Source organism: Oenanthe melanoleuca, chromosome Z (genome assembly GCF_029582105.1).
Source record: "Oenanthe melanoleuca isolate GR-GAL-2019-014 chromosome Z, OMel1.0, whole genome shotgun sequence".
Classification (NCBI taxonomy): Eukaryota; Metazoa; Chordata; class Aves; order Passeriformes; family Muscicapidae; genus Oenanthe; species Oenanthe melanoleuca.
Window position 1 is genome coordinate 24,602,254 of NC_079362.1, and position 19,852 is coordinate 24,622,105.

Sequence of the window (19,852 nt, forward strand, 5' to 3'; positions counted from 1 at the left end):
GCTATCGTGTTTTCCCTTATATATTTAATTCAAATGTAAGCTGCTAGTTGCAATGCATTTCTGCACACAATAATGAAATATGAAGTAAACAGTAACAAAGCAGCCAGCTGAATCCAATATAGACCAAATCCAGCAAACTACTCCCTTAGTTAATGTATTTTACTGGAAACATTTTTTCTTTACATCTGACAATTAGAAACAGACTACTGAAAACTTGTTGCAATAATAAATCTCACACAAAGTTATTATGACTTCAGTGGGATTAAAATGCCCACATCACTCAGGGAGGTCTTGAAACTAGGAAGATAAAACAAAACACAAAGAAAAGCAGAAAAAATAAATAAATGGAAAGGCAGCATTCAAATATGTAAACAGAATTGAAAATAAAGACCAATTTTATTTACCGCTTGACTAACATGATCCATGGCAATATAACATTTGGAAGTTCTATAGTCCTGCCAAGATGCCAACAGACAGAATGGAAGTGCACTTTTATGCAGAAAAAGGAACATTCAGCAAAATTTTGGAAATGGGGTATGGGGTTATCTACTTTGATTTAATTTCCTTTTTAGTCTTTGCTTATAGTGCAGATTTCACAGAGGAAGTCCTGCACACCCAAAATCTATTGCCACAAGGAGAGAAGGGTTACAACCACAGCCAATGGGAAGGCAGCAGCCCAGAGTTCCTTACATGTGTCCCTCCTGTCCCTCCATGTAACTGAAAGCCAAACCAGGTCAAAATTTATACCAAGAATAACCTTTGGGTGCAAAAACATAGTATCATGTACAAACACTACTACAATTCTTTTACATGTGAATCAGAAGAGATTACTCATTTCCAGCTGCACCTTAGCTTTTATAAGCCTGCAAGCAGAGATCCCTTCAATATCAGAATACTTATTGTATTAGCAGATACTAAGTATTATTTCAGTTCCTATTTAGTGGATAACCTGCTTATAAGTTGGCCAATCCTTAATTATTTTTTAATGTCTTTTGATTTGTTGAGGGATGGGGAGCAGTGGGGGAGGAGAGGGAAGTTAAACAACTGCAGTCAAAGCTGTGGTTATTCAGATTGCTATGCTAAGTTTAGAAGGGTTTTTAAAGCTTTCACTTAAATCTCACTTTCCTGCTGTAAAGAGGTCACTGAGGAGAAATGCATCGTGTTTCCATTTGAAATACACCTAAATAGAAAGCAATGCTCCTTATACTGATTTTACAGTATGAAAAATGGGCCAGGTGAGCTGTTCATTCTTTTGTGAAGAACCATCTTGTGCTTACTGATCATTTCATCTGCCATGATGAAAAGGTAGTTATTTATCTCCAGAACAGAGTGGACAGCCTGAACATGCAGCATTCCACAAATACAAGAAGGCTGCAGAGGCCTGCTGAAGCCAGAAGAGAGGAAATACATACTAATTCAAGCTAGAATTTGTTTAGGGTACCAGCATCAGCAGGATTGTGTACTTGGTTTCTGTTTCAGTACAAAACTTCATTTTTGAAGAAATAAAGAATAGCATTTATATTTCAAACAATAAAGTATTCCACTTAGGTCTGTTTCTATTTGGAAAGCTCTTAAGTGCCACAGTTCAAATACTTATCCGACTGTCAAAATTAATCACATTATAAACTCTTTCTACTGCAGAATTTAAAAGATTTCAATATTCTGATTCACTCTCACTCAACATTAGGTGTCTGCTAGGTCTACCTTTCATATTTTCATACTTATATTTCATGAGACTGGATTGTAAGTATTTTTTAAGGTAGGTCATACCAATTTTGTGTTCTGTGAAGCATAAACTGTATGATCTGATCACTCTTGGATTAGTGAGTGACACAGAAGTGCAGTAGAATTGTCTGTCCCTCCCAAAAAACAGATAGTCCTTAGGTAATGCGGATCCTGAGTCTCAGCCTGCATTCACTATTAATGACCTGAAGAATTCCAAATAGCATTTGGCAAAATCAGACAGCCAGTAAAAGAAACTGGACTAAAAGTAAGGATGGCACAAGGAAAAAAATATGGTACGGAATTACTCTAACTTTTATTTCATGTGGGGCTGTTGACTACCAGGCTGTCCAATGAACATCCTTGCCATATCTTCAGGTAGGTATGCAGCTGTACTTTGGCCCTATAGACCGCTGTCCTGTCTTTTCTAAAGGTACTTGGAAAGACTCTAAAAGTTTCAGAGTTTCCCACAGAAACACCAGTTTTGTTGATTGTTAACTGCTGATTTAAACATTTTCACATCTTAGCCCCCAACACAATGGCATGCATGAATTCAAATTAGTTGCAGCAGGGAAACAAATTGTCTTCCAACATGTAAATATAACCCTAGCATTAAACATGGCTCTTCATAATTCTCTTTTCAGAAGGCTAATTTTATTATGTCAAGTGCCCTGAACTACTGACACCAGGCTTTCCTTTTTAGATAAGCAGCATACTTGTCTCAAGGACAACCCATTCATACATGCTGTACCACATGGAAATATGTGAAGAGGAAAAAGAAACAATGCCACTGCACTTCTTTAGTCAGGTAGATGTGTTAGCAGAAATCACATACCCTCTTGTAGTGTCTGGTTGTATTATATTTTTTGGAACCAAGCCATTACTTTGGCCTTGACGTGATGTTAATGTGTGTTAGTAGGAGGCAGTAAAGGAACTTTAGGGATGACTACTCATCACAGTCAGCCAATGTGAAATGAAGGTTCACAAATTATGGGGTTTAAGCTTCTTTACTCAAACAGATGCTCTGGATCTGCTCTCCTCTGGAACATAGCCTATGCTGCTGAGGCCAGCCGTAGTCCCTAAGCCATCTATCTGGGACCACCTAGAAGTGAGAGGTAGCAGCCAGGAGACCAGGGAGAGGACATGTGCAACTGCTGGTGGGAGCACTCAGGATGAGCACTTCCCCTACCACTTCAGTGGAAATGGTAAATGGAGGGAAGTAAACGTTTCTGAGGTACATTTCATGCAAACATGGACAGGACAGTGTGGAGGAATGGTGCTCTTGAAATGGGTGGTTCTGAGAAACCTTAAGGTGAGGTAGAAAAGGTAATAGAGTGTTTTGCTGTGCCTCATTCTGAGGAAGTGCAGTTTCTTTATGCCTTTTCTACTGCTTCTCCTGCATATGCATTTTTAGAATGCAATTCAGGGCTTCAAACAGCTATGATCCACTTCTTTTGTGTATTCTTGTTTTCTTTTCTAAAAAGAGTTTCTCTTGGAGAACATAGCCTGGAAAATAGCTGAGTAATGAGCAGTCTACAGAATGGCTTAGCCAAAGGGAGATGTTTCTTTCCTGTCTACCTTGATGCTGAAATGAAAAGGAATTTACTGAATGGAATTAAACACAGAACTTGATGGCTATCTTATGTTTCTTTCAAAGGGAAAGCTCAGCTGATGAAAACACACAGGAGTATTTCAGAGTAAAGTCAATGTGAAGGACATTAGGCCATTTGCGTAACAGCTATGCTCTGAAAACTTCTGCTCTTTGAGTCACTTGTACTCCTCTGAAGAATGCTTCATAAATGTTTTAGAACATACATGGCCTGCCTGTTGTCAGCAGGACAAAAAAAATTGCTTCTCTGTTCTACTACTTTCATTGCAATTTTTTACAATATATTTTGAAGGACAAATGAGTCTGTGTATTTACGTTTAACCACAACAATTTTATATCCAAATATCTTTATATATTGATATTAAATCACCCCAAATTATGCACAATAATAATACTGCTTAAAGTAAAAGGGCATGAACAAGGCAAACTTCATTTTTTTTGTTGCCCGGAGAAATAAATGTGATCTTTGCAGATCTGACTGTTGTTTACAAGGACAAGGAAATGGGTCATGTCAACTCAGATCTCAGGGGTAGTGTTCTCAGCCATTAGGGTGACAAAAATTCATACTTAATATCCTGCTTGTACAACCTACTATTTTCCACTGACTAATTATCACACTGTTACTATGATTTAACGGTGCTTTTTAATAGTGATTTTGAACAAGTACAACTTAGTGATAAATTTGCTGTCCACCTGCCTCTTCTTCCAAAACTGGGATTGGCAATCTTGCAGAAATCTTGGAAATCTGAAGGCTTTACTTAGAATTTTTTCTCTCATGCATAACTGTTAAAGTCACTGATGCAACTGATAATCTCTACTATAGTCGCTATTTTCTTTTTCTTCCTAATTTTAAGAGGTGCTGAGCTCCCCTTACATCACAAGTATTCATGGGCAAAGTTGAGTTGTATGTTGGAGAGAGAGGTCTTGTACCTTACTCATCCTTTGCTGCACAACAGAAATCTTGGGGGTGATACAAAGACACCAGTACTCAGTGAATCATGCTCAGTCACTTTAAATGGACATAGCTTTCAAGGAATTAGCTCCACAAGAGGAAACAAGAGTGGATAATTTTACTTTTTTTGTTGTATTTTGGTTTTTTTTTTTTAATGTGGAACATTTCCTCCCATTTTACACATTTGGCATATTGTCCAGTTAGTCCTCCTTCCTAGAAGAAGGACTTCTAACTGTTGAGTGCCAGTCAGTGCAAGAACATTTCTTCCTCTGCTCCAAGATTCTGTCAATCCCAACAAATGATTGATCAAAGCTAGGATTTGAATTCAGATCATCTCTGTTGCAATGGATGCTTAAAAGCTTCCTTCCTCTTGACTCAAAAAGAAAAAGATGACAACTATTTTGTTTGGGAGTAATCCACTTTTCTTCTGAGTGATTGACCTGCATTTCAGAGCTTCCCTCTGCACATACAAGACATATATCATTTGGTGCTCAGGTGTTATTCACACCATGCAGCTGTTCAAGTGAACTCCAATTCTAGGGCCACCTTCAGAATCTGAAGGGTTTTCACTCCAATTGCTACATCCACCACACCCAGATGATTTACCACCATGAGACACCAAGGAGTTCACTCAAAGCAGACACCTTAAGAACAGAAAGTAAGCTTTTAGTATCTTTCTTCTCAAACCAAGACATTCCAATGGCTAGCACCTCTTCATAAGGCCTGCACTATGCCTTGTATTTTTGTTTTATGCTTGCAGCAGGAAAATAGAAGTGTACTGAAAGAACTTACAAACACTTCACCTTGGAAACATGTCCCTACAATTGTGAAACAGCAAATACTAGTAGTAGAAGCCATTAACTCAAGTTGTCAGGCAGAAAAGACTAAGTGTTCTGCCTGTCTGGAATTGCTCACAGGAATTTCTGTCTTCTGAGATCACTAAGAGAAATTAAAAAACAAACTTATTTTGAAAGAAAAACAAGCTTTTTAGAATCACCATGAAAATTAATGAAGGTAAAATGAAGCAGGAAGACCAACAAGAGGATTAACCTCTGCTTGCAGCAAAAATACAGTTTGCCTAGAAATATGATCTCTCTGAATACATGGGAACAAGGCTGGTGCATTGTCATGCCATCATCAGCTGGGAACAGCAGCAGTCATTCCGGTGCTTGCTCTCAAGCACAAATAACATGGCAGCAACAGATCCTTTGGTTGACAGCTTTCAAACTGAAATGCTTCTTTTCATACAGCGTGTCAGTGGAGTGGGATGTGGAGTGACAGTATCTGTCAAACCTGGCATTCTAATGCCTCAGTGGCATCTTACTGAAAGGAGACTAGGTATGGGAACTTTTAACAAACTGCATACACATAATTCCATGGAGCTTGTTGAGGTGAGCCCTATGTGTAGAGCGGTAGCTGACTTAAGGTCATTCTTGAGTTCCTTTTTTTTTTTTAATCGTGGTAAGGGAGGGGCTTCTGAGTACTGAAAGCTAGAATATGTTACTCCTACCTTCAAAAGAGCAAGAAGAGTGATCCAGGGAATGACAGACTAGTCAGCTTCATTTCAGTCCCCCAAAAAATTGTGGAGCAACAAGGCTGGATATGATTTCCCAGGATGGGAAGTTGTTCATGTGAAGAGAACACAGATTTATGAAGCAGAAATTATGTTTAATGAACCTGATAGCCATCCACAATGAGGCAACTAACTCAATGTGCAAAGAGTGAGGTGTGGATCCTGTTTACCTCAACATAAGCAAGGTGTTTGCCAGAATTTTCCATTAAATCCCCACAGATAAGCTGACAAAGTAGGGTTAAATAAGCAGGCTTGGGGAGGGGACTGAAGCCCAGTTGGAGGCCAGTCTGTATAGAATGCCACTGCCATGAATATGGGGGCAATATTGTTTAACCTTTTCACTGATGACCTAGATGATGGGTCAGAGCTCACCCTCAGGAACTTTGCAGATGACACAAAGCTGGGAGGAGTGGCTGATAAATCATATGGGTGCAGTGCTGTTCAGAAGGATCTAGATACGTAAAGCAGGCATCCAAGAATGCCATGAAGTTCCACACAGATACATGCACAATCCTGCCTCACTGGAGGAACAATCAGGCACCCATGCACACTGGGAGATGAGGGGCTGGATACTTGCTTTACTGAGAAGGATCTTGGAGCCCTTCCTGGTGTACACCTAGCTGACCAAGAGCCAACAACGCACAGCAAAACAGGTCAGCAGTATTCTGGGGAAAGTTAAGAAGAGCATTGCCAGGCAGGCCTGAGGGAGGTGATACTTACTCACCCCTGGTGAGAGAGGTGAGCAGAAGATATTTTAAATATCTCCATTCTGCAGATGCTGCCAATTAATTCATGTCCTCTCAGTATGAAGTCATAGCATAAAATGGATAGAAGATTGCATGGGTAGACAGCAATCTGTGTTACTGAAGTATACACAGGAGCTTTAGTGAAAAAAACATTATCTGGTACCTAAAGAGTACAAAAAAAAAAAAAAAAAGAAAGATAAAGAGTTAAAGAAAAGGTTATTTTCACTGATACTGGGAGAACTACAAAGGAATACAAATACTCAGCTCACTACTAGGCGTGAGTTAATTATCTTCTAGGGGGAGATGAAACACTTCCCACGTAGCTCATCACTCAGAACCCACATGGCTCTTTTCAGCCATGGTACTATGACCGCTATCAAGGACCATAAGGGTGAATTGTTAAGAGAAAGAATGAGTGATGAGATTCTAACACTGAAACAGGTTATCTGAAGATCCTTCAGGAGAGCAAGGAAAAGAACAGCATCCTGGAGTACAGGGTTTCATGACAGGCACCTCCTGGGAACACAGCAAAAACCTGTGAACTTTATCATGGTATCTTACAGAATCACTACCAAGGAATAAAACTTTCCCCTGCCCTGAGAGAAAGCAAAGTCAAAGCAGTCTGTTTATTCAGTCTGCATCTTTTTTCCATTGTTCATTACAATATGTTATTCTAGCACAAGTGGAATTCAGGAGGTGATCTCTCTGGCTGACGGTTTGATTGGTGAGAATATTAGACTTCAACTTTATCTCTGCAAATAATGAGCTTTCTCTGGAATAGCTGAAACTCTGACAGGAAGGAAGAGACTTTAGTGGGAATTTCCCCTAGATAACAGTCCTTAGTTTATAGAAATCCCGTTCCATTATCTCTAAATATTCTAAATATATAGAGCAACACCATTTAGTGCGGTGAATATAGCAAATGAAATTAGCAAATACAGTGCTTTCTGCACAAATCTTAAGTATCTTTAGCTTACAGATTTCTTTATACTCAAAATGATGATCTCAGATTTGAGGAAATTAGTGACAAAAATACAGAACTATTTTAATGGAGTCAGAACATTTCCTAATAATTTCTCTGCTCCAGTTTCATGAGGTGAGGTGCATTGTCTACCTCTTCTCTGGAAAACTTTTCTAAGAGAGAGAAACAACTATAAATCCAGATACCACTGCTTTTTAGTAGTTTCTTTCTACAAGCCTAGTTTACTGTTTAGCTAAGATTTTTATCAATAGTAACTGTGCTTCTTCTACTTGATCAGGATTAGCTTATAATATACCAGGTGAAAAAAATTATCAGTACATTACATGTAGAATGTGAGACAAGTATATAAGTAGAAATTTTTTTTTATCTAAATATTTTCTAAAATTTCTTTATCATAAAATACATTGTTATTTTTTAAGTCCTGTTTTTGCTCTATGTTGAAACTCTTTCTTGTGGATTTTTGTCAGAGGTTCCATATGACACTGCTGCTTGAAACTGAAGGGAAAAAAACACTGCAGAAAATACAAATAATTTCCTTTGCTATTTCCTTTACAGGTGAATACTACAGCAGTAAAATGCTCCACACAAAATCACTGTTAGCTATGTTTCACTACCTTTTAAGAGTTTGCTCTTTATAATTACATCTTAAAAAATAAAGAACTTAATTCTCCAGTAGGAAATGAAAATTTGCTGGCATTTGCCTTTATTGTAAGATTTTACACTATGAAGCAATTTTGACTTTAAAAGATGCTTCTCATGCTTAGATGCTTTCCTTACTTGGTATAAATTGCTATCTATATAGGTATGGTATGCTGATATTACCATATCTTATTACATACTTCATTTGAGATAATGCATATGACAGCCTGTCAAGCAGTTCTGCTCCATTTGGCAGGGGTAGGACTACAAGGCAATTAGAAATTCAGTGTGTCACACTTGAGATGCAATTCAGCAATGGGCCTCAGTAACTCATTGGACAGTAGTTCTTTCTGTTTTTAAAATTTGGATGTTTATTTCTAAAAATTTTAAACAGCGCAAAATGAGGGATAGTATTAAAATCTGTAACTTCTAAAAGCCTAGAAAATAATTTTAAGAATGTCTGTCACCCTATTGGTGAGTGAATGATCTCAACAGTCCAGCGTTCCATGCAGCCTTTGCACATCTCTCATTGCTGGTCCATTCGGGCAGGAAGGAAATGCCTGGGTTCAGTTCTTGGTGTTCTGTAAAGCTTCTATGAGAGCTTTGTTGTATTCTTTGACCAGCTTTCTTGCATTTTTCATTATTGGCTGGTAGTCACTCTCCTGACTTTTTGTTGCTATGACTGATTAAAATAATTAAGGAAACAAACTGTCAGTGTAAACATGAGCATAATAAACAAGGGAACCACAACACCATACATTTCCTTCTATGAGAACTGTCAAGGGATGAAAGGATGAAAATAGTGAAAAAAATTCAAACTGGGACTAAAAGATTTACACTAATTTAGTAGCTGCCATCTCATGACAAACACTGCAGAAAAAGGAAGCGATAGCATGCCTAAGTCACTTTTGCTTTCTATAAACACATATATATATATCGGCAGTAAGTCCTTCATGAAGGACTTTGCCTATTGTTACACTGCAAACCAAACAGTTTCAAGGCACTCAATAATGTACAGCCATACAGGCTGGCTACAAAAGTCCAAGAAAGAAGCCCCTCTCCAGTAGCACAAGCAGACATAAGTACTCTGTTGAATAAGGGTCTGCATTTGGCTAGGCAATATTTCATACCAAGTTAGGAGATTCATTAATACCTTGATCAACTTTTTCTCTTGGTTTGTCTTACAGTCTTTTCTGTTAAGAAAAACTGTGTTAAAGAATATTGCCTTAATAAAATACTTCTGTAGAAGCTCCCTCAAAGAGAATCCAACTATAGTAGACTCTCCAAAACTTTTTGCTGATATTTTTCTAAGAATTAGAGCACTTACCAGATTTGAGAAATGGGATACTTGGTATGTGCAGAAAACAACATGATATATATACATATAGATATAGCTATACATATATGCAATAATTACTAAATAATCATCACCATCAGTATTATTTCTGTGATGGCTAGGCTATTACAGAATTGCCTGAAATATATCCTGTGCCATTTTCTAAGATATTAAGGAATTCACTGTCCAACATACTATACTAGATGTTAGGGTCTAGTTTTGGTGTTATCTTTACCAACTACATTTATTACTGTAATCATGTAACAGTGTTTTTTTTCTATCTTAGAGATTTCACATTTTTTAAATAAAATTTATTTATTAAATAATTTTAAAGAAGTAATTTTATTGCAGTGAATTCACTGTCTCTAGAATATAAAATAGAAGTGCAGCATGTTCCTATTCTGCTCTCTATCTAAGGAGATAGAGATCTAACTAAGGAGAAAAATGAGAAGAACCATCAATTCTAATTAAAACGAACTTCAGTGCTTTTCCTATGAAAGCTTTCCTTATGACAGCTATTTGAAAATCAGCAAGTAACAATTTTGCTGATATGATTACTGAAGTATAACCTGTTAATTTGAAATGCATAAAGAGAGAGCTACAAGACAGTTTCCCCATCCCAGCATGTTTTCAAACAATGCTACATTGGCAGATTAACATCAGGTAAGACTGGAGAGGTGTGAAGATGAACTTTGTACAAAACCCAGTGGCAAACCTTAGAAAGAAGGAAAAATTCCAGACTGCAAGACAAAGCTTATGCTTTAGGACCCTGTAATATTGTTTCAGACAACACACGTAAGTTTTGCTATATATAATATCTATCAACTAACCAGATATTTGCAAAGGATTGCCTTTCCCCTCCTCCCCTGTCTTCTACAGCCCATTCTGTCCTGTCTGATTCTGCTGGAGGAAACAGACTTCTTCCTCAATTAATACAGTGTGTGAATTTGACTCTTACTTCTTAAAGAAAAGGATACACTCCTTCATCATAAAGTTATTTTGCTCATGGTGCTGCCACTTCCTCTCCAAATTTGTAAGCTGAAAACACAAAAGAGCCAAAAATGAAAATGGTAATAATTACGAACATATTTTACACAAATAATTTTGTATCAGTGCCTTGTACTCTATCAACACATAAGATCAAAGTTATTTCACATTAAAAACACAGAAATGAGAAACAATGGCAAAATATTTTTAAAGCTGCTGATGATTAACCTGCAAATATAATTCAGCACTTCATAATCTATTTCTATAAAAGCACTGCATGCAACTGCAGTGACAGATGAAAAAATCAGATGAGAATTCAAGAAATAAAAAGGTGAAAAATTCAGGAAGATACTAATTCTCATTATGTTTCATATCATTTAGATTGATCTTTTCTTAGAATCAGTAAGATCTAAAATCACCAAAGATACAATATTTCCTGACACTGTCTTGGACTTTGCACTGCACAGAAGAAACTTCCTTACTTCCATAGTTAAGTTTCCTGTCTGATGCCAGAAGTTGTGATAAGAACAGAGCTGCAGCGAGAAGATTGTAAGAGTGTGGGTTCAGTGCTGGCACTTCTTCAATACTTTCAGCATCAACAGGAAACTAATGTGGACATTATATTGATGGCTGCTTCCTTACAATACAATTTTATATTTGTTTTTCTGATGCTACTGTTCAAGGTTCTGCATTTCAAGATATGAAGATGTTATTTTTAAAAGTAAAACTAAAATCACTCTAAGACTAAACTTGAAGTGGAAACTAATGTAGTAAGTAAGGAAAACATTGCACTATATAACTTAAAAGCTTATTCTTAAGCTTTTTTAAGAGATGAAAATAGTTTTTGTGTAACTCAAACTTTAACAATAAAGAATCAGTTATTTAGTGTACAAGCTTGCAGCAAACAAGGCAATCATTTGTCTCCAAGACTAGGTATTTCTGACCAAATAGAATGTCCTCTTTTAGACATTGCTGCACGCACAGCCATTAAAGAAGCCTGGAACTGAAATACTTATTATCTTGCACAGAGAATTTTATAGTGTATTTTATAGTGACTGCTTGAAGACCAGTTGAGGCCTTGCAAAATTGCCCAAGTCCTCCACATTTATGAACACTATTTGTACTTCAAAATGCTTGATGCATGTCAAGTAATCAGTTATTATAAGACATACCTTAATTCAGCCTCATTTTTTTACAGTCAGAACATAAAAAGTAAAGAAACAAATCCTTTTCACATGCATGAAAATAGAACTGCCACAGCTTAATGAACTGAAGAAATGCTGCACAACTACTATTTTATATAAAATGTTAAGCCTCATTATGCAAGTATCTTAACACTGTTTGGGTATGCATTTCTCATTTACCTAAACCCTAGAATTTGATCTTGGCAAAAAGATACACAGTATCTCAAGTCTTGCACACTTTGGCATATAGCTTTGAGGATTTATATCATTACCCCAAAATGATTATAACAATCCAATGCTACAAATAGACACATATGCCTCAGTCAGAGCTATGACTTCTCATTTGCTCCACGACATTTATGTCAAAGAAAGTCAACAGGTACAATATGACCTTCAGCTTTTACTGTATTAGATAAAATAACAGTTCTAAAGGACAAATATCTCAACAGGCTCAATCAATAAAAAAAAGTGAAATGCATTAATAAAAATAAGTTTCCCTTTCCACCTTAAGGTTGTCTATTTTTCTTCTGTGTGTTCAAACATATATGTCAGTAAAGTTCTGATGCCAAAATGACAAAAATTTGTGTGTGCTTATAATGAAAGAATAGAAGCTGCCCAAGATGTTATAAACATCTTCTTTCCTGATTTACTTTTGAAATGTAAACATACATATATACCAAAGTTGTTTAAATGTGAACAGACCCTTAAACTTCAGTGGCCTGCCAAGATCAGAAGAATTGGAAAAAAGGAAAATGGAATTAATAGCACAGATTTATAGAAAAAAATTATCACCATTACTTTAAAAGCAAAAGGGATCTTAGCTAATTAGTACTGACTTTTTTTTTTTTTTTCTTACTGTTTTTTTTAAGTTTGTACTCAAACTACTGAAACAAAAGAAGGGCAGAAGGCAGAGAGTTCTGAGCAAGATTAACACAAACTTAAACAAAGGATACACAAAACTTTTAGCTCAGAAAGATCTCTGCTAGTAATCCAAAGCTTACAAGCCATTTGTAGGCACAATATTAACTTTTGTTTGAAAAAGGCAAATAAAGCTACATACATACAACACATGACTTAGAAAACTCACTGAGAAAGAACAGACAGATTCTGTGTGTACAATGCTTCATGTGTAGGAGAAAATCAAAACCAAGAAAGAAACAACTGAAGGGATAATATGTAACTTGACCTATACCTGAGAATTGGTCTCATTTTCTTGCAGCTCCTTCTTTAGTGTCTCATACTCTGTATTCAAATGCTCCATTATTTTATTAAAAGCATAGCTGCGTTTTGTTAATTTTTCTTTGTCATCCTGGAGTTTCTAGTTAGAAAAAAGCCCAACACAAACTGATTAATGGATGAGTTCGCTTGCTGTAGGCTTCAGGCATATTACTTCAATTTACCTTTCAAGATGCTACTTTTTCCTTTTAGAACAAGACCACATTCATATGCATAAAGAACTCCTAGGTTTTTCTCTAGCACTGCATGCTCTATCCCAAAAATAATAATGATTATGACCAAGATGTATTCTTAGACAATACTGTATGAGCACCAGTTAGAAAGCTGATACTAAGAATTTATGGGAAATTCTCTTTTGCTTGTGTTCTGGGTTAGATTGCTAAACTCCAAGCTATGGGTAGTCATAAATTTACATAAGAGTTTAGCAATTGCTAAAATAGAATAGGGACATTTTGTGGAAGGAGGTTATCAAAAGATACTCAGCTGAATACCTGCTATAAGTACTCAGTTAATAAGTCACACATATAAGCAAAATAGTATTTGGATTCATTTACACTGATGCACAGTCCTGTTTTTCAGCTGTCAGGAAGGACTGTCAGCCACAAAATTGGATTCCCCTCCACTAACTGTTCAAAAGCACACACATTGTTTCATCCATTTCATTACCTTTTTCTTTTCTTCTCCTGATGCTTTTAGAGCTGGCAAATTATTGTAGACATCCAACTCGGCTCTTGTCTGTTCAATTTTGTCTTTAAGAGAAGCCAGTTCACCAACCATCTTGCCCTCCAACAGTTCCATTTTCTGTAGGTCCATTTGCAGTTTTTGACTCTCTAGACCATCAGACACACATCTCTAATTAACAGTATTTTTTTTTTCATAATACATGGCCCTTTATATAAAGATTTATGTTGCATTTAACCAATATAAACAGTTCCTAAATATACTTCTGATTTTTTATATTTATGGAACTATTAATGTGAAGGAAATAAAATCTACCCAAAAATGCCACAAGTTAGACTCATACAGTGTAATTACTGTCTTATAATCCATAAGTGAAGAGCAATGAAAATGTGATGATCTTCTGTTTGACAGTTTCTATTTTTAATGTTTATAGCACCGCACAATTAATTATAGCACTACAATCTTAAAGCAGTAGTGATAACTTAGAAAAATTTTATTGCAATGATGCACACAAATGGAAGAACTATTTTTATTATTTTTTAGCATACTGCTATTTTTATTTGTGCTGCTTGAATATGGGTAAGGCTTAGTTTTAGGACAACAAATAGCCAAACTTGCTTTAAACATTTGCTTTGTACAGGAAAACTTTCATACATACTTTCAAATATCCACAGAAAAGATCACAGCTTACAACACCAACATGGGCTACAATATACAGCGTTTACTTCTGACACTCCATTAAAAACATAACAGAGTTACAGGTAATTAAAGGAATTAGAACTATGGGTGGATTCTGACATAAAGAGGACTCTAGAGACTGAAACTGTCCAGACACAAGACATGAGAGAGAAGGAAAAATGCAGCAACACAAAGTAATAAAAATACCTTGGCTCAGTCTGGGGGTAAGATACCTACCCAAAGTGGGGAAGGACTAGATGTTGGCTAGACTTAGTTTGGATGGTTTTGTGACCTGACCTGTCATTCACATTCCTGAACATTAAACACATGGCTACATCTCCTTAAGTTTCAGATCTGTGTCTAACTCAGAAGAACGACACAGATAATGCAGTTTTTTCCTACACTCCAAAGTATCAGGCAACATGGGCTGTTGGGAGGGATGAGACAAAAGATATTTTCTTGGCATAGATTTGCATTCTGAGATTTGTGCTGATCTACTGAAGAAAGGACAGAAAATTTCCTCCCCAGTTTAACCAAAGCACTATAAATCTTTAAGGCAGAAGAAAACAGATATGCCTATGTGACAAAAAGGGTGTTCACCTTTCCAAAAACTGGATATAGTTTTGTCAGTGGGTTTATATGGGAAAATCTCTCCTGATCAAAACACTCTCAGAGCAAGATTCTGCTACTAATCCCTCTGCTTGTGTATTTATGTCATATAATTATAAAATATAATGTAAATAAAATTATATTTTAGAGTGAAACATTTCCTATTATTAACATTTCTAGCTTATTAAATAGCACTTCTTTGATTTCTTTAGGAACCTCAAAATAAATAAAAACAAAGAAAACCCAAGATTTTTGTATACCATTTAAAATTATCCTGAGTAAAGCTGATCCATAAGTTAAGACTGAAAATGTTCTCTATGTGCAAGGGGCATTTATATAAATATGAAAATGCCCATGTGATTTAAAAGAAGTATTTTAAATTAAAATATTTTTGATTGCTTCACATGGATGTAATTCACAGTCTGCCATCCACTGCAAAGGGCTTAAGAAAACACTTTCACTGTGTCCACAATATTTCACAACTGCTCCAAGTTTCACAATGAAGTTTCTGGCATTGGTCAATGACAGACTGTAAACCACAACTAAACAGATCACAGCTTTACTCCTCTTGTCCCTACTGCACTGTGGTTTAAAGACAAATGCTTCAGGGCATCAATAAATAAAAGTTTTAGATCACAAACAGTAAAAAAATATAGTAATAAAAAAACTCAGATTGGAAGGAAATAGCAGAAAACAACTATAGATGTTAATGAGAATTTACTTAGGTCTTATAACAGCATTTTTACCTTTTATATAGAGGTTCTAATATATGTATTTTGTCATTTTAAAATTATACATAGTTGACCAGCTGGAACTTATTTCTCACATAAAGATCAGTACCAAACTAAATGCCAAAAAGGCAAAAAAAATTCTTGAATTGTAATGTCTTATACAACCACAATGTGACTGCAATATGTATTCCTATCCATTCACACTTTCTGGAGAAAGAAACTGGAAGGGGCAAATTTTATCCTTATCCAGCAGCAGACTCAATGCAAAAACCTTAAAACTGAAAAAAAAACTCAAATTCCTCTAGGGGAAGAGACAGGAAAAGGATGCAGCCCAGTTCCTTCTGATAGGCCAGGAGGTTGCAGCATCTAGCATGCAGTGTGTATGCAGTGGCAAATTCTCAGAACAAACTACAGTGACCCAAGGAAATGTTTTTGGGAAACTATGCCATCAGTGCTTTTGTTTACCCTTCATGATTTCCTTTTCTTTTAATTTTTTTAAGGGTTCTGCTGGTGGACTTTTTATATCTTTCTTACAGCACGAAAATATGGAAGCAGAGATTTTAATCATAATGAAAAAATCCTGAAGATGACTGTGCTGTAATTCAAAGGTTAGAAGGAACTTCAACTGTGCAAACTGAGAATTCTTTGCATTTCTGAAAGAATCTTAAGTTGTTTGTTATACTATCTGTGAATCCTCACTGTCAGACATTTACTTAGGAATAATTTGTCTGCTAAAAATTATGTACTGTAACTTCCTCCTTCTCCCTTGCAGAAAAAGATATGTTTCTTTCAATAATGTCTCTATAGCACTACATGCTTCGAAAACATCCTTATATTGTAAAATAGTCAGAAATTATGCTTATATGAATGAACAAAAAGTCATATTTGAACTTTTAATATAAGAACCAGAAATTTAAACTACACTACAACTGCAAAATGAATAGCTGCAGACAAGCAAACAATAAGTGCTCAAACACACAACAGAAAATCAATTTCCCTAACATTTTGTTCCAAAAAACTTATTTACTCATAACTATTTTGAAGTCACAATACTGACTGCTATTTTGAAAATTACTATGAAATACAACACGTAACAGCCTTCTAACAAAATAATTTATCGTTCTTAATTTCTGCCCCTTCCTTTCAGTCAAACAAACAAGGAAAGGTTTGCTGAACCAATAATTATATTGGCAAAGACATAGAACTGTGAGGACAATTCTACCATAAACAGTGCAAATAAAGAACTAAAAAGATATTTGGTATGGGAATGAAAGAAAACTACTGTCTGCTTTTTGAAATTACAGAGAACATCCTCAAGATGCTAATAAGTATTTGAGCATTTTGAAATTCTCAAAATACTCAAGCATTTTGAGTATTTCATAAACAAAGTCAAAATGAATATTCACTCTGCAGAACTGAAGCCCTGGGATTTGGGAATTATTCACTGTTGTTGTCAATTAATTGCCTGTGGTACATATACCTTTGGAAAAGCATAAACTATAAGTAAGTGATACAAAGAACCACATTTACAAATAATACGTGGTTAGATTACTGTGGAAGATTCCACTTCATTTTATCAAACACTCCTTCAGGATCATGAAAGACCTCATCTTGAGGTAACTATTAGTAAAATCAAATTCTAGGTCAATTCAACCACTCTATTGAAATACACTTGTTTAACATGTATCTGTGCAAGGAAGATTATCATTTAGTGATAACAGTAAGGCAAGTTTAAATAAGTATGCATACTTGTTATAAATACATAGTATACAATATCTATCAGATAATACATATAAATAAATAAATATAATGTATAGAAATAAGTTGAGGAAAATACATAAGTTGTTAGTCACAAGCATTTCAATTTGTGCACTTACTGCTGTATTTTAATATTTGGAGATCACTTGGTATCTAATATTTGGAAATCTTCTACATGATGTCAGCATAACAATGCAAGCAGTCTTTATTATTTTAATGAATTAATTAGAAAATCCATTGCTTATCTCACCTGTAATCAGATTCTTAGCAGTGCTCTGTGATTTCTGCATTTCGCTTGATTTGAAAGTGAGGTCTTCCTGCATAATCTTCAGCTCTTGATTGGTAACAGATGAAATTTGTTTCATATGATTCAGATTCTGTGTGTTACCAACAACAATGATATGAACATGGTGTATTTTTGAAACAACTGGTAACTGGACAAGTAAGAAACCCTCCTGTCTTATGACACTGTTATTTGAGTGATTTAAATGTGAATGACTTTCTTTCTTCCAGCTTCTGATAAAAAATGTATTGACAGGCCAGAACAGATGAAATAAAAATGCAGCAAATATAAACTGTGCTTCCATATAAGTTTGTTGTAAAGTAAGTGACAGTGCCTAAAATATACCTTAAGGTATACTACATTCAAAGAGGTAGTAGACAAAATAATCATAGAATCAAAATATTACTCAGATAAAAGTCTTCTGTAACATAATTCATGGTAGCCAAAACTATCAATAGAAGTCTTGGAAGTGAAAAAAAATGGCAGACTGCAAATGGGAACAGTTTCTGAACAATTACATTATTAATTTATAATATTTACATTAAATATTATGCATCAGGGTATTTCAGACATACTTTTTTACTAGATCAGAGGGGCAACTGGGATATTTTTCGTTCAGTAATACTACTGAAGTGAGATTTGCAAATGGATAAATAAATATTGCAGTAGTTTTCTTTGCAGTATTTGGAAATATTTATCATTATCAATATTAGTTATAACAGAGATGAAGAATTACAGAAACTATGAAAATATTTCTTTGTTCTGGTCACAATAGTACATACTGTTCAAAGCTCTTCACCCAGAAGAAGACAGAAATTAAACAAATCCTTTTTTAACTACTGCCATACATGGTTTAATGCTTTTTAATGTTTAATCATTTTAAGAGACTATTATGTAGGTAAATATAAATATATAAAATCCATCATCCTTCTTTGTCCAACCACTCTCCTGTTCTGTGTGTCTAAAATCCTAGCTTACCAAAGGAGGATGGAAATGCTACACACTTACCCTGCTTGAGTGTTCCAGGAGTGCAACAATGTTGGCTTCTATTTCAGCCTTTCGTTCCAATTCCTTATTCTTCGCATCTTCAAAAGTCTCTAGAAAACCTAGAGATTAACAAACGTGAAAAACAAGGCTCTTACTTATACAGTTGCAGTGTTGTTTCCAGTCAAAAATTTGCATTAAATTGCTAAGCAGTACAGTTTCAGATAGGTTACTTTACTTGTTTATTTAAAAACCAGGTGGTAGAGACCTTCATACTTGTGAACTTATGGATTGGAATGAAAATGAGAAGAATTCTTCCACTGACACATACATGAGGCCACCGCTTTTTTGTACAGTGTTTAGGTGAGAGTTGCCATCCAATGGGAAACAAATTTCATCCTCACTATTTCTGATGCTTTTCTAAATGCTTCTCCCAGCAGTTTTAGGTCTTCATTTTTCTGAAAGCTATCAAAACAGGCTACTAAATAAAGGAAACAGGTAACTGCATTATCTCTAAAGGCCTGGACCAAATGCCAAACACTGTGAAAGATGTGAGACCTGGTATCACTCTTCCTTTCTGTGTGATGTCCCTTAGCTACATGTCTAATTTATGTTCATTTTAGTAACTGTCCAACTGAATCTGACAACACAGTTGTAATGGTGCTAGGTATTCTGTATCTGGGTTCTAGGAATACAACACTGTATTTCTGGTGACCGAGATATTCTAAGATAAAACATGTTGGACACATCCCTCAGAGTTTAGAAGCCCAGCAAGATGCCGCCTGGAGCTCTAAGTCACAATCATTTCTTTCCTGCTGGGTCTCCTCCTGAAACACGGCTTATACACATTCCTGAGGAGCACTCGGGAACCATAAGGATTTGCACACATTTTATCTGGATAGAAACTGAGAAGTTCTTGTTTGGGCAAGAAGGATTCGACAATGACAGAAAAGCATTTTCACACATTTATAAATATGAACATTGAAAATACAATACAAGTAACATTGACAGATATGCAGGTAATTCCATTAAACTGAGCCTGCAATGGTGAAATTAGGACCTTAGCAAAGTAGCTATATGATTTGACTAGTGTTTTTCTCTTTTGGCATTCTGGACTTGATGGTTTTTTGGTTTCAAACATTTGAATTCATTTAAGAACATT

The 19,852-nt window shown here is 35.6% G+C and overlaps 1 protein-coding gene across 2 annotated transcripts in view; it reads right to left on the reverse strand.

Annotated features, from left to right (window-relative positions):
* Positions 1 to 8,257: 8,257 nt before the first annotated feature.
* Positions 8,258 to 19,852, reverse strand: part of IFT74 (intraflagellar transport 74) — a 37,470-nt gene continuing 25,875 nt past the window's right edge. For both annotated transcript variants that reach the window (XM_056514852.1, XM_056514853.1), the window contains exons 15-20: positions 18,715 to 18,812; positions 17,674 to 17,800; positions 13,633 to 13,796; positions 12,923 to 13,048; positions 10,537 to 10,597; positions 8,258 to 8,905 (exon numbers count right to left, since the gene is read on the reverse strand). In XM_056514852.1, coding sequence (XP_056370827.1) covers positions 8,790 to 8,905; positions 10,537 to 10,597; positions 12,923 to 13,048; positions 13,633 to 13,796; positions 17,674 to 17,800; positions 18,715 to 18,812 — 692 coding nt within the window. In that variant the 3' untranslated portion in view covers positions 8,258 to 8,789. The remainder of the gene's footprint in view (positions 8,906 to 10,536; positions 10,598 to 12,922; positions 13,049 to 13,632; positions 13,797 to 17,673; positions 17,801 to 18,714; positions 18,813 to 19,852) is intronic.